This window comes from Cuculus canorus, chromosome 2 (genome assembly GCF_017976375.1).
Source record: "Cuculus canorus isolate bCucCan1 chromosome 2, bCucCan1.pri, whole genome shotgun sequence".
Taxonomy (NCBI): domain Eukaryota; kingdom Metazoa; phylum Chordata; class Aves; order Cuculiformes; family Cuculidae; genus Cuculus; species Cuculus canorus.
Window position 1 is genome coordinate 23,422,214 of NC_071402.1, and position 15,088 is coordinate 23,437,301.

A 15,088-nucleotide genomic window follows, 5' to 3' on the forward strand; every position below is an offset into this window, starting at 1 on the left:
ATATAGTGACATAGAATGCAGTCTCCCTGGAAGAGAGCAGGGTACAGATGCCCACCTATTATTTGTCAGTCATTGCATCCTTGCAGCAATGTATTATTGATCATGCTAATACTCTAAAAACCCTTTCTTATTCTCTCAGATTCACAATCGATATGAAGGCAAAGACATTTCAAAGCACAAGCGAAACTTGGCTATAGCAGGTGGTGTAACCTTATCTGTAATTGTTTCTCCAGTCGTAGCTGCAGTAACTGTAGGTAAGCAAATATTTCTATTTTGTATTTTGGTAACACCTTGCAACCACAACTTGGTAAGCACTCATGAATAAAACATCTGAGAAGTCCTGTAGTTCCCTTTAACAGGTGAAGGAACCAAGACAATGAGCAGTCTGATGTTATGCAATACGTAAGGAAATGCTGCATTAAAATGAAGAATTAGAAACGAATTTTTACCTTGCAAATCAAAATTTCCACAGTGACATACTTGGCTTCTAAAACTGAAGTATTTGAAGCTCTTTTAATGACTGAACAAGGAAAAACTTGTCACAGAGTCTATTCGTATTCAAATAACTTGATATCAGACTTCTCTGAACATAGGAGGAAACTACAGTCCATTACACTTAACGTGGTGGTAGTTGACAAATAATTTGTTATGCTCTGGGAATCAGTTTGAATTCTATCACTTTCTTTCTCATGGGGGTTGTTGAGGATAGCATTTGAAGAAAATCTGGCTGTACCTGACAAAATACTTGTCATTTTAGCATGTAATTTCAAATCACTGTAAACAAACCCTGTTTTTTTTTGAAAGAAGCCCACTTGCCCAGCTCTGCCGTGCTGCTCTGTGGCTGCAGCACAGGCGTCTCTGCAGCTGCCTAGGGAGCTGCCGTGGATAACTGATTCATGTTAAGACCCACTATGTAGTTTTAAGCTGGGTTAGTCCCCTGATCCGATTCACCACACAGTCATGTATGCAGTGTTCCCCCTTGTGCCAGAAGTAATGCTCAGAGAGGAATGAGTGGCCTCAGGAAGACAGGGCTGCTTTTAGCAAGTGATGGTTTCAATTGGCCAAGAAGCTGTGGCTTTAAACTACTTGTTAGGAATGATGAACCAAACCACCTCTGATGTCCATCTGCTTTGCATAGTTCTTATGTGGCTGTGGGGCTTGATCCCTGCTAAACAGGTAGCGGGAGACAGTCTCAAAGATGTATTTATAGGTCTGCTTCATCTCATTCTTTCAAGATGTATGTTATTCCTAACCAAAGATAAAACTTGGCTTTTTAGGGAAAGCAGTTGGAGTTTATTTTCTGGAGCTTTTGCTCTTGCCTTGTTGCTGTTGACACATGGCCTCCAGTCTCAGGGCGTTGTATGGCTTCTAAAATAATGACCTTGGGAATATGGATGTCTTCCTTGAATGCTGAGGAGTTTCTAGGGAAAGGGACCTCCTATAACTGAAACCCTTTTTTTAGGTTAGAGACAGAGGAGCCTTTGTATAGGCCTCTGTCCTAGCTTTTTTAGAACATACAGCCTGCCATTTTTCAGTCTACCATTTTTCTTTATCTCCCATGTACTCCCATCAGCAAAGCCATAGAATGGTTTAATTCATATGCCAAAGGTGTAACTTTGACAGACCACTAGAAGTTGTGGGGTGGATGTGTGTGTATATCTGTGTGTGCTTTAGCCCACAGTTCCTTTCACTGGTTTCCCTTAACTTCTGCCATCCCACTCCACAGAATTGTTTACTTCTAAGGAAAAAATCATATAATTAAAATTTTTAAATTGAATTGGGGTGATACAGTAAATACAGGAGAGCCCATAATAATGTTAAGTCCCATTAAATTGAAAGAGTCCTGTCTGACTTCAGTGGATATAAAATCAAGCCTCTTATTAAATTAGTAGCTGTACTAACAGTTTTAGTTGAATAACATTTGAAATATGGTATTTCTATATCTGCTATTTCTGCTTCTCAGGTGGAACATTATTACAGTCCCCAATGGAGCTTATATGAACCTTTAAAAGTATTTTCAGATGTTATGGACAAACTAGAAGTATTAATTCATCAAACCTTAGGCTTCTGTGCATACCAATGCTAATAGAGAACAGTCTGCCTGCTGAAAGTAATTTCCTGTTTCACCTCAGTGATTTACCAATATTTCTTAATTTTGCTCCCTCCTGATATTTTTCAAGTGTGAAACATTAATTGTGGAAAATGAAATCGCTTTTATGAAAGGCTCCAAAATTTAAGTCACATATAATGAAAGATTGTACTTTCCTCTGTAGGTATTGGTGTTCCTATTATGCTGGCTTACGTCTATGGAGTTGTTCCAATTTCCCTCTGCCGAAGTGGAGGTTGTGGTGTGTCAGCAGGCAATGGAAAAGGTGTCAGGATAGAATTTGATGATGAAAACGATATAAATGTTGGCGGAACAAATGCAGCTGTAGGTAAGACAATTGTTTCATTTTCTGTACATTTAGGTTTTGACTTACATTTATAGTTTCCAGAGTGCTTACTTGCAAGGGAGGTGCAGTTAGGCCTTAGGCCTCCTTCTGCTCGTTGCTGAAACACCAGGTCTCAGATGAGGATAGCTTCTCTGTGTACGTGTTCTGCTGTGTTGTAACATGGACATGAAAGCCTTTTTTGCCCATCTTAATCAAAGCCAGACTCGAGTAAAGTCTTCTTCATAGTGAGAAGTTTTAAGATAAAATTAGCGCTTTTTTTTCAGAGCACTGGTTTGTGGAAGCTTGCAGGCTTTTGTATTTTTCTTTATAGAAGGGGGATCTAAATGCTGATGTAATGCTATTTTTATTTTAATTGTGTGGCAGTATCTTTTGTGATAGGATCTTTCTGTTTTCCTTGACACTCTGTATTACCTGTCCTAACAATGGTTAAATTTTTGATATCTTAAATATTTCATGTCAGGCATAACCATTAGAGCAACTTCAAGAAAGGCATCTCGTCTCTTTGGGGTGTTGGTTTTGTTTGGTTTTTTGGTTTTTTTTGACAAAGTTGTCTATTTATTGCAGTATGTTCTATAAATTCTTTTTGTTGGCATAATTTCAAGAACTGTTTCCATGGTCAATTCTAGAAACTAAGTTCTGCTTCCATGACTGACGAGCCTTCCTTGTTTCTATCTAGATACCACTTCAGTAGCAGAGGCACGTCATAACCCTAGCATAGGCGAAGGGAGTGTTGGAGGACTGACTGGCAGCTTGAGTGCAAGCGGCAGCCACATGGACAGAATAGGAGCCATTCGAGACAACCTAAGTGAAACCGCGAGTACCATGGCCCTGGCTGGGGCCAGTATAACAGGGAGTCTCTCGGGAAGTGCAATGGTTAACTGCTTTAACAGGTAAGAGCTGTGCTTCCTGCGGTACAGAATCCTGCTCTGCCTATAAGTAGAGGAAGTGATATTACTAGATTATTTATTTTTTGAAATTAAAAAGAACTGCCTCTGGGTGGTAGAGGCATTTGATCTCTGACAAACTTGCTGATTTCCAAGAGATCCTGCCAGACCACAATCCTTAAAGAAGAGTTTGAATGCTTTTTTCAGAGTCACTGGGGCCTGAGATCTTGTTCTCCTGCTTCCCGGGAGAGCAGCCTCCACCCAGGCGTCAGAGGGAGGCACCTCATGTCCAGCACAGTCATGTTCTTCAGTGCATCTCACCCCAAAGTCAGAGCTGCTGATGTGTTCAGCAATCTACAAGTACTAAGCTGTGCCTTTGGAACACCTGGCTGGAGCGTGGAATCAGAATGGGCTTGGGCAGGAGGGGAGGCAGCTGGGCACCTGACCTTGCTGAGGTGGCAACTTCTTTTACGTGCTCAGTGCTTCCTGTGAATTGGGGCCTTACTGTCTCTTGCTTGTCCTGAAGAGAAAGGGCATGTCTAGAAAGGATCATTAACATCTAGGGTTCAGTGGAATTTGCTTTTTAAATCGGGTGCTCATTTTCTTGAGTAATTTTCAAGTCCAGGCTACATTAAATAAGGAGGGCAGAATAGCATCAAGAGTTTCCTTATGTGTTTTAAGCTGCTGAGGTATACCTAGTCTCTTTAAAGTAAGAGCTGAGAGTGGAAAGCAGAACAAAAAAACACTTCCAATTCACTGTCAGAACATAAACGTCATAAGGCATTGGGAAAAAAGCTTTTAATTTGCTTTCTGGTTTATGCACTCAGCTCAACTTAAGATTGCTCAAGTTTCTATTGTTCCTGCTGCGGTTGATAACAATACAGTATAAATCAGAGTACAAAACACAGTTCTCTGCCTGTTTTTTGATTAGCAATAAGCAGCTGGAGAAACAGGGGAACTACAATATCTTGAACTTAAGTACCCTTCTGATTGTTTTTACCATTTTTAGAGTACACTATGCTATCTGCAAAAGAGTTGCAGCTAAGCCTGGAAGTCATTCTTCTAAATCTCAGGGAGGGAAGAAGGCAAAACCTCTGGTTAACGTGCAAGACTTTGCTTTGTTGGGAAATTAATCTGGTTTTGATTTGGAGTGGTTTTATTTGTGAGGCTATTTTAATCAGAAAATAGTAATTTTTCACAGTGGGAAGAGAGAACCTGTTTCAGTAGGGTAAATATACACGTGTATATTTATAATGTACTGGAGTAACTAATAAACTCTGCTTACTACTGAGTTATGGAGAAATTCTACAAGGTGACACTAATTTTCAACTAGTGTGCTTTAACAGCAGCAAACACAACTCTTTGTTTCTCTCCAAGGCTGGAAGTACAAGCAGATGTGCAGAAAGAACGATACAGTCTGAGTGGAGAATCTGGCACAGTTAGCTTGGGAACAGTTAGTGATAATGCCAGTACCAAAGCAATGGCAGGATCCATTCTGAACTCCTACATCCCTTTGGACAGGTAAGAGAAATGTGGTACAATCAGATGAATAAGCTTTTCTTCTTAAAGGATATTCTGAGCTGCCTCAGCTGTTCTGCTTTGAAAATGCGAGTTTTGTTACAAATTGAACTGCATGTGACTGCTTCTGTTTGCCAAGGTTATTTCCAAAGAGGAGCAGCATCGCTCTAGCTCAGTAAAGCATTTCATCTTTTAGACTTTGCGGTTTTCTTTAGGCTGTTTATTTGGTTAAACACTTCATTTCTCTTAAACAAATTCAATTTCCCTAACTTTCTTTTGCTGTGCATCTTTAAAAGCAGTAAGAGTTTGTTTTCCTCTGTTAGCTGGCTTGTTTCAGATGACCACTAGACTAATGGATTCTTTTTTGTTCTAGGGAAGGCAACAGTATGGAAGTGCAAGTGGATATTGAATCAAAGCCAGCCAAATTCAGACACAACAGTGGAAGCAGTAGTGTCGATGACGGCAGTGCTGCGGGTCGTAGTAATGCCGGTTGCTCCTCCGCCTGTGTGCCAGAAAGTAAATCCAGTGCCACCAAGTGGTCCAAAGAAACAACAGCAGGAAAAAAATGTAAAGGTAAGCTGAGAAAGAAGAGTAGCATGAAGATAAATGAGACAAGAGAGGACATGGATGCTCAGCTGTTGGAACAACAAAGCACAAACTCCAGTGAATTTGACTCTCCCTCTCTTAGCGATAGTATTCCCTCTGTAGCAGATTCCCACTCCAGTCATTTTTCTGAGTTTAGTTGCTCAGATATGGAAAGTATGAAAACTTCCTGTAGCCACGGTTCCAACGACTATCATACTCGCTTTACCACAGTCAGTGTTCTCCCAGAGGTGGAAAATGATCGCTTGGAAAACTCTCCACAGCCGAGTGGAATGGCTGCGCCTGTTCCAACAGCCCCAAGCACTGATGTTCCACAGCTGAGTTACATTGCTGAGGAAAGCATTAATAGTGGATCTCCGACAGATGTAGATTTAGATGTTGGTGAAACACTGAAAGAAACAAACAACAACCATTCACAACATGCTGCAGAATTAAGCACTGCTATTCAGACTGAAATTTAAGCCTGTAAGTGCTGCAAAAATATATTTACCACTAAAGAACCCTGTCTGAAAGCTGGTTGAATTACATGTGACTTACATAAGTTTCGGGTGACCAGCAGAAGCAAGGTTTTGATACAACTCTGTTTTCTATATACTTGTCTGATAAGGCAAAATACTTCATATGGATCTTAGACCTGCGTGAAGGGACATGAAGGCTTTAACCAAGTGCATTACAGCAGTACAAAATACGTCCATGTTTTGTATTTTTGCCACAACTTTGCTTGAAACCATATACTTGGTGTATTTAGATAAAAATTGCTAAATTCTTAATATGTTAAATGCTGAAATGAATACGTCCTGCACTGTTCACTTGGAAAATATAGGGTTTGGGATAAATGGGTGTTAGCTGAGCATTAGTGACTTAAAACCATTCTTGTGTGAACTCTGTTTAAGGAAAGCAGAAGTTTTGCAGAGACCTATACAAACATATTTCAACCATGACTATTCGTAATGATAATTTTGTTTCATAACTGGGAGCACTGTATTTAGAATGCATGTAGAATGAACCTCATCTCTTCAGATGGATGTAGCCTGTGTCAGAACCGTTTGTGTGTGTGTACACTTTGAGCAAGGTTACGGCATTTTACATCATTTTGAAACAGAAGACATTGGTACTTAATGTAGAATGGAATGGAGACGTCACCTGTGAAGAACAGTGGGGTTACTTATTTATTCATGCAACAAACCATGCAGCAGATAAGGCTACTATATAGTGTATAAAAAGTGTAAAATAACAATCCAGTGATTTATAAGCATTGTAGAAAAATCAAATGCAGTCACCTTTCATTAGGGGGGGAAATGATGCCCCATCAATTCTTGGTGCCTTTGGAAAAGACTGGGTTTGAAGTGCCTGGTCGTTTGAGGATTTTACTGTAATGCTTTCCAGAATATCCTCTTTGGCCACCTTGGATCACTAAAGAAAATTCCGGTGAATAGAATGACTGTGGTAGATAAATGTTTAATAATAATGAAATATTAGCCTACCAAAGACTCACTCAGGCTTTAGTGGATGTGACGTCTCTTTGCAAGACATACATATCTTCAGTCCCAGAATCAAAGTGCAAAGATGGGTTCCAAATATGCTGGCTTTCTTCTTTTACTTTTGCATATGGAAGATGCACAGCTCAACACAAGCTGAAGTTGGCCAAAGCGCCTGCACTGTTAACATTTTTTTTGCTATGTAATTCACTAAAATGGGGAAAAAAATTGTGACTATCGGAATAACAGTTAACAATGTTCTGTCTTGTGTTTCATGTATTGCCATTATGGTGCTACTGGAAGTTTGGTTGGATAAAAAGAAAATGCCATGAGCTGCAGCCCTTCCATGACTTATCCTCACCAGTTTCAGTCATATGCTTATAACACTAGTGCCAGTTATGTTATTTGATAACGCTTGTTACAGTATTTGTATATTTGCAATTCAGTTTTGCTCAATAATATGCGTGTAAACTGCATATCTGAAATAAATGTCTAAGTACTGACTTCTAGTGGTTCTTTGTTTGTGTGCTGGTGGAGGAACCTCCTGTCTATGAGGCGCCGATGCTGTCACCACCTCCTGCCTTTAAACATTTCTGGTGTGCTTTGGAAGTTGAATGCTCTGATACTTGGACACACAAGATCTAAAGTGAGTTGCATTTTGTACAAGACTGCAGCCTGATTTCTTTTCATCTTACAGAAGAGCAAGCTGAGCTGTTTCTGCGGCAGGCAGGACGGTAAACGGTTTTCTGAGCGCATGTGGCTCTGACATAAGCGTATTGCTCTAAATGAAACTGTACTGTCTTGGCACAGGTGGACAGGCTACGGTCAGACTGAGCTAAACTCGGACTTTCTCCATCTCAAGTGATGCTTTTCTCCATTGGCACAGTCTGTACAAAGTTCATTCTGAAACGCTGCAGATTGGCCAGAGTTCCTGGGTAACAGCAGGTGGTTTTTGCTTGACTGAACAGCCACTTTGTCAGGCTCATTTTCTCACCTGCATCGTGACAGGCTCGGGAAGTAGGAAACTAAAACTCATTGAGATGTGTTACCAAAGTTCTAGCTGGCTCCACTTCATCCCAAACCCATATGTAAGCTATATTTATATCAGAGTGAATAACAAGAGGATAACTGTTAGGGTATAACAATTATACAATTGTTGCTATAATTATAGCATTATTTAATCATTTCCAATGGCAGATGCTCAAAGAGGCAGTAAGAAATGGGATGAGTGAAATCCTGTGTACCTGAGAAATGCTGGCAAGGCATATGGGTGGGTTTTGCCATGTTATCAGACACTCTAAATTGAATTGGAAGTAAATGCAAATGTATTTCACAGGGAGGTTGGTGTTGACGGTTTGTTTCTGTACTTTGTTCCTGATTGAACCCACTCCCCTAGTCTGAACACTTAATAAATATGTTGTTACTGATAAATGTATTGATTTCAGATCAGCATTAACAGAACAAAGCATTTGCTGTCATTGTAGGATGCTGGTTTGTGAATTTTGATATAATATTTCAGGCCTGCGTAGAAACGTCTTAGTCGTGAACTCAAGTGTTAACTGAGCCTTTAGGTAGAGGCTGGAGATTGAAGTGAAGCAAAATGTGACTGGTGAGCCAGTTGTGTTTCTGTTACTACAGACAATCTCATTGGCGGGTGTCCTTCAAGGCTGCCTGTTCCTAAACATCTGAGCAAGTTACGTTTCCGTGTGGTCTTATTTGTCCATCACCTTGACCCAGGCATTACTTACTCCCTGCTGTACAGCAGAGGTTAACCTCCCCCTTTGCATTTGGTTTGAGTTCAGTTTTGAATCCAGTGCCTCGTGCAATAGCAATAAATTATTGCTGATGTCTCAGGCTTTGAGAATGTGCTTTGGCTTTATCCGGTGCGCCTAGGAAATGACTAAAGCATGTCAGTTGGTAGCGATGCAATCTAATATAACGGGTAGCTGGAGAACCTCTTTCTGCGAGTTTAACCCTAACTTCATTTCTCAGTTTGGCTGTGCAGGAAACAGGAATTACAGTTTATTCTTGTAAGTAAACTTGTATCAAAAGATAGATGATTTCAGAGTGACTGAAAATAACACTGATAATTTTATATCCAACAGTAAGAGGTAACATTGGAGTAAAAGAAAGTTTTTCTGTTCACTTTTGGATAAGTTCTTAGCAGAAAACTCTTGCTGATTCATTTTGTAACTTTTTTGTTTGTCCAGAAGTAATATTTCACCTGTGAGGCAGTGTAAACAGCATGTAAGGCAGCCCTGAGTCTGTAAAATAGAAGACACACCACTTCCATGAATCCATGCGTATAGAAGGTGCTTCTCTTGCAGATCTACCACAGTAAGAATTCAATAACGCACAGTTTTCCTTTCACTGAAATGAACCACAGAACAGATCAAGTTTCCATCTGGTGTCCCGACATGGTGATTCTTTTTCAGAAACTTTCTTCATGCTTCCTGCCCAATTTGACATTTACATGAGATTGTGAATCTCAAGAGGAAATTAATTATATCGTCTGCTGTATCAGAGAATACCTGAGATGGTTACAACTTTAGGTAGAAACTGCCACAAAAGCTTTCCTCGCACTGTTTGCACAGGCTTTTTTTTATAGTGTGTCTGGTCTTGTACGCTGCCTCCTTGCACTGAATCACTGCCTAAAGCTTTTGCACAGAGCAGAAGATCACTTTCTACTGGCACGTCAACGTTTCTTTTACAGATTTGTCTCTCCCACGGTAACTTCAGTATGGAAATAGACATTAATTTTTAAATAGTTGCCTAGTTTGTAATGCCATTGCTCTCGGGGGCAAGAATGCTTTGTAAGGATGAACAGTGTTAGAAGATATTAACTGCCTTGGTGCCAGGACAAATGCAGAGCTGGAGCTTCAGCAGCACTGGGGGAGCCCGAAGGCAGTGGAACATCACAGCTGAGCAGCCCCGTCCTGCCCCTCTTCACTGTGTCCTGAGTGGCAAAGTGTCAGAGAGAGGGCACCGAGTTACAGACAAACAGACCTGGGAGCGATGCTCTTTGTAACGACCCTGGCCTCCTCGCCAGCTCTAAACCGGTGGGTTTGACCACACGCTCCATGGGAGCTGCAGCACAGGAGGAGGAGACAGTGCCTGAGAGCACAGCAGGGTAAGAGCATCTCAGCAGCCTGTGGGCTGCTACCTGGAATATGACTGAATAGCTGCACTGGGCTTCCCTTGACGTTTGGGTCTCGATCAGGCACTGGAGGGTACCGGTATCCATCTGGCACAAAATCCAGCCTCCTCAGTAACTGGAAGCTCAACCACAAAGGTGAGCCTGCTGTCACACCTTGCTGATGTCCAGGTAAGTGGGTATCCTTGAGACGTGACACCCTCGGCAGCTGCCTGCGTACCAGGTACCAGCAGAAATCATCTTGGTGGGCAAAGCCTTCACGCTGACACAACACAGCTCTCCTTTCACCAGATCTTGGTGAGCTGCCTTGCCAAAAGGACATTGCTGCTTACCATCACAACACTGAGGCCCTTGAAGTGTTTTTACGCACCAGACCAGTGCTGTAGCTGTTCATGTGGCTCAAACCACCCTTTCTTCACAGGCTCTCTGCGCTCGGGATGTTTCTCAACACACCATTCTGTGTGCTGGGCACTTTATCCCCCTGTAATCCCTCTGACTTACTTGCAGAAAGACTCTCATGTTGCTGAATTTATTTACAAGGGTGGCATTTAGCAAGCAGCAAGTGAGAAATAGCACAGGGCTGCAAGGAAATGACACCGTGCCCTGCACTGCCAGAGCAGGACGCTGCATCTCACACACCTGTGTCACACCCCGGTGGGGAGGTGAACGGTGCCACAGGGGCAGAGACCAAATAAAGGAGGAGTTACTTAAGGATAAGTGACATTTAGAACTCCTTGAGCTGGGGTTTGGTAGCCTGCGCTGAGCCGCCTGTCCTTTGTCCCTGGGGTGGCTGCAGCTCCTGAGCAGTGAGCGGAGGAGTCACACTGACTCAGGTCATAAATCTTGATTAGCGGCAGGGGAGGCTCGTTCGCTGCTCTTCCACAGTCTCTATTTGTTTATCATAATGAACAAGTCTAAATACTTCAGTTTGCCCAATTGCAGAAGGCCTGGCAGCCAGGAGGACCAGTCCTGCCTTTGTGCTGCTGGATTACAGAAAGCAGAGCAGGTTCTGATGAGTGGAAAGAGCTTCCAGGTGAAGAGTGAGGGCACGGGTGGTGTTTGGGTTTGCCACCTCCTGCTGCCTGTCCCACCGCACAGGAGGAGACAAGTAAGTGGTGGTGGGGGGTCAGCAGTAAAAGCTTTTGGGGCAGAGAAACAACCATGCTGTGCTGACCCCTGCTTCTCACAGCATTTGGATGCCAGTGACTGTCCAAAAATTCTTTGAAGGGTGCAAAATAACAAGAGTGCAGCCCTCTGCTCCCCAGCGCACTCTATTCCCGAGCCACCAGCCTTTTTTTCCCCTGGTTACAGAAACAAACTCGCTTTATCTCCACTTGTGGTCAAAAACAGGAGTCTATTCGTGAGCAAGTCAGTCGCTGCACACCTGGTTTTACTCTGCCTTTTGCTGTTGGGGTTGGGCAGCTCAGTGCCCCTCTGGGACCACATTTCACTCTCCTCTCCCATCACCTGAATAACTGATGTTCTCCTGACGCAGGTGTTTGCATTGGTGTTGGGTTTGGGTTGTTTGTGGGTTTGGGTTTCTTTGTTGTGGGGTGGTTGGTTTTATTTTTATGTGGATGTTAATGCCGAGAGGTGAGTGAGAAGCCCAAGGGAGCAATGCTGAGCCGTGCCTCGGGTCTCCCCATCACAAAGCCAGGTGCACCACTGAGATTCTCTTGCTCTCTTGTAAGGAGAAATTGCTGCATTCTTCAAAGGCTGTAAGTAACACTACCAAGAAAACAAAGCAGATTTTATCACACACACTGCCTTTATCCACTCTGTTGTTTCAGGTCTCTTGCGTTTCCACTGACGTCCCACAGAAAGCCACCGCTGCTGTGGTGAGGTAGACAGCCACGCTTTTATTTTTGCCTGGCAAAGCAGCTCAATTGCAACCAAGCAGGAGAGAGGATACTTATGGAGGGCAGAGGGAGACAAGTCTTAAAAGGAGCAACTAAGGGAAATGGGGTTGTTTAGCCTGGAGAAGAGGGGAAACCTTATTGCTCTCTGCAACTGCCTGAAAGGAGGACAGGACGAGAGGGAATGGCCTCAAGCTGCGCCAGGGGAAGTTTAGATTGGACATAAGGAAAAATTTCTTCACAGAGAGGGTTATTGGGCACTGGAACAGCTGCCCAGGGAGAGGGTTGAGTTACCACCTCTCAAGGTGTTTAAAAGGCAGGTCGATGAGGTGTGTGGGGACATCATGGAGTGGACAGGTATGGCTGGAGCTGATCATCTTTAAGGTATTTTCCAGCCTAATTATTCCATGAAAAGAACGTGATAAATAAATGCTGAGGGCAGAGAAGAGATGATCAGATTTAAATGACAGGAGTGTTTCAAAAGTGGGAGAGAAAAAAAGCCCAGGAGTGGCAGGGACCGCAAAGCAGCAATTCGAGTACTTCAGCTTCTCCTGCTGATCATGCGAGGTGTGGGCACCAAGAGGGTCGGGGAATGCAGAACTGATTCCGCAGTCTGTTCCATAGTGAGCGAGGCAGTGGCTGCTCATGCCAAGTGCCAGAGCTGAAAGGCAGTGGGATGCTGTGGCTGCCTCCAGCGTGCACAGCAGCCCAGGCCACGGTGCCTGGACAAGAACTTTTGGACAGGTCACCCTGTGTTTGCTGTTACACTGCTACTCTGTACTGTTGCAGACATTTCTCTCGCTGGCCTGGAAGAGGTTCTCCAGATTAAGCCGAGAGGGACACATTTAGGCAGCCCTTACCTGCCACCCAAGTCATCCTAGGAAATCAACAGCTAAAAGTATTCCCTTCCACACCCCTGAATGGGCTTTCAGTGGGCTCATGCCCCACAAAAGCATTAGGTTTGGTGGCGTTGGCTTGAGCTGCTCAGGCCAGATCAGCAGCATCGTCCCTAGCAAGTTGTTTGGTTTGATTTTTAAGTTGTGTGCCTTTGGGAATTGCTCTGCCTGTGAGCCAGCGTCCTTCCGACAGTCTGAACTGAGCAGCTGATCTCATAGCCAACCTCGGTGAAATCTGAACGAGGCAGGAATGTCACTAAAACAACAGCAAGTGCCGCCATCGGGGTGGCAGGGTTACCGATGGATGGTTCACTTGTCAGCTGCTTCTATTTCTTTTCTCCGCTTCATGGATTTTCCTTACAGCTGAGAGTTGCTGAATTTTTGTTAAGAAATATATATTTGACTTCATCTTTCAGCTACTAAAACAATGAATGTTCAGTTTCTTTTTTCTTCCCTTGGACTTAAAAAAAAAAACCAACATCAGTATTTCTTTAACTTTGGAAGCAGAGGACAAAAGTTCCCAGTTGAGCCAGGCGTAAGGACTGTCAGACAGACAGGATCTGCGGCTGACCTGAGGCTTAAAGAACAGATGTGGTGAAGTTTTAGTGCCAATAACTTCAGGGGCCGCTGCACACTTACTGCATCGACTACTGTTCAATGGCTTCTGCTTCCGCAGCTCACCCAGGAGTGAGGCACAGTGTGAGGTGCTGGAGGAAATTTGTCTGTGTCCCAGCGCAGGGCTGGCACCCACAAGCTGCTGGGAGCATCTGCCCAGCCCAGTGGCAGTTTCAGGTCTGCAGGACTTCAAGAGAAGCATCTTCTCCCTTCAGGATTATGGCCTGGAATGCTTAAAAAAAATGTAGCACCTGGTATGCAACAACAGCTGCGAAGGTACAGGAACATGGTTTGAGACCAGGGCCAAGTGCACCGCAGGGGCTGCGTGCCAAGGAGCATCGGGGTAGGGTTGGGGGGGCTGCGTATGCATCCAGTTACTCAACCAGCCAAACCGAAGGTCTGCCTTAAACTGAAAGGAGCAGGCTCAAGCGCAGGGAAACCAGAAACCCATTTGTTGCGGAGTAGAGCTGAGTTCATGCTTTCTAGCTAAAGCTGCCCTCTTCCTGCCAACTGAACAGTCACCCCCGCAGGCCGCTCTTTGCTTTAGAGCATGAGTGACTTCACAGCAAAGTGCTGATTTTTCAGATCTAGGGATGTTTGTTACTCAGACTCCTGCCAGCTGCATCTGACACACACGTACGCACGAAGCTCCGGCAGCAGCTGGTGATGGCTCCCGCATGCCAGCCAGGTAACTGGCTCACTCGCACACACTGTTGCAGTTCTTCATTCAGAACTTCTTACCAAAAGGTATTTTTAGCTTTCTGAGCTGCTGCTCACTGTAATTTTTAACTCAAACAGAGTTAACCTCTTCCATCCAACATTCAAGGTGGAAGGTACCATCAGAAAAGGCATCTTCCTGGACTACATTTATGCTTCTAGTTTAACTGCTACGATTGATTAAAACTGTCATAAAATTAGCTGTGATGCTCTAACTTACCCATGAAAAGCCATGTGGCTACTTCCTCGTGGATAAATGACTTGTCAAGAACACTCCTTTTGAAACACTGTCTTTTAAAGTTCTTCTGTGTTTTTAATAGTGTCTGATTGGCTCCTAAATTTACTAAATTATGTATTTATTATGATTTACTGCTGCAAAAATTCTGATTTTTATCTTCATTGTCAAAATGACAAATAAGACTGAGACGTACAACCTTTAGCAGTCAAGACTGCTTCTTAGAAGATACCTTCGGAACTTTCAATACTTGGGAGTTTGGGCAGCACGAAGAAAGATTTAACTTCATCAGAGCTCTTGTGATGTGGCTTTTGACATTGGCTATTACTCATCCACAGCTCAAGCCACTATGACTATTTTAAAATTACACAAGCTGTTATTTATGCTTTCTTTTAGCAAAAGTACTTTTTCTTTGTATTATTAATACAATCCTCCAACTTGTTACTTACTGTTATTAAAAACACTCCAAATGAAAATCGATCAAGTTTTCTCTACCCTGCCAGCAAGCTGCACACACACAATGAATCTCCTCTGAACATCTAAACCGCATTGGGAAAAATGAAAGGATTGAAAACACAAACACAGAAATCAGTGAATACGACTGCCTCGCCACCGTGACTGCAGAATGCAAGCGGCACTTTGTTGAGTAAGTACAGTGGGTGACGCACAGATCGGGTGC

At 43.2% G+C, this 15,088-nt stretch overlaps 1 protein-coding gene across 4 annotated transcripts in view; it reads left to right on the plus strand.

Annotated features, from left to right (window-relative positions):
- RNF19A (ring finger protein 19A, RBR E3 ubiquitin protein ligase) overlaps positions 1-7,439 on the plus strand; it is a 57,365-nt gene extending 49,926 nt beyond the window's left edge. For all 4 annotated transcript variants that reach the window (XM_054059602.1, XM_054059604.1, XM_054059603.1 and 1 more), the window contains 5 exons: positions 140-254; positions 2,274-2,435; positions 3,130-3,343; positions 4,715-4,858; positions 5,229-7,439. In XM_054059602.1, the coding sequence (XP_053915577.1) occupies positions 140-254; positions 2,274-2,435; positions 3,130-3,343; positions 4,715-4,858; positions 5,229-5,919 (1,326 nt within the window). In that variant the 3' untranslated portion in view covers positions 5,920-7,439. The remainder of the gene's footprint in view (positions 1-139; positions 255-2,273; positions 2,436-3,129; positions 3,344-4,714; positions 4,859-5,228) is intronic.
- Positions 7,440-15,088: the final 7,649 nt, after the last annotated feature.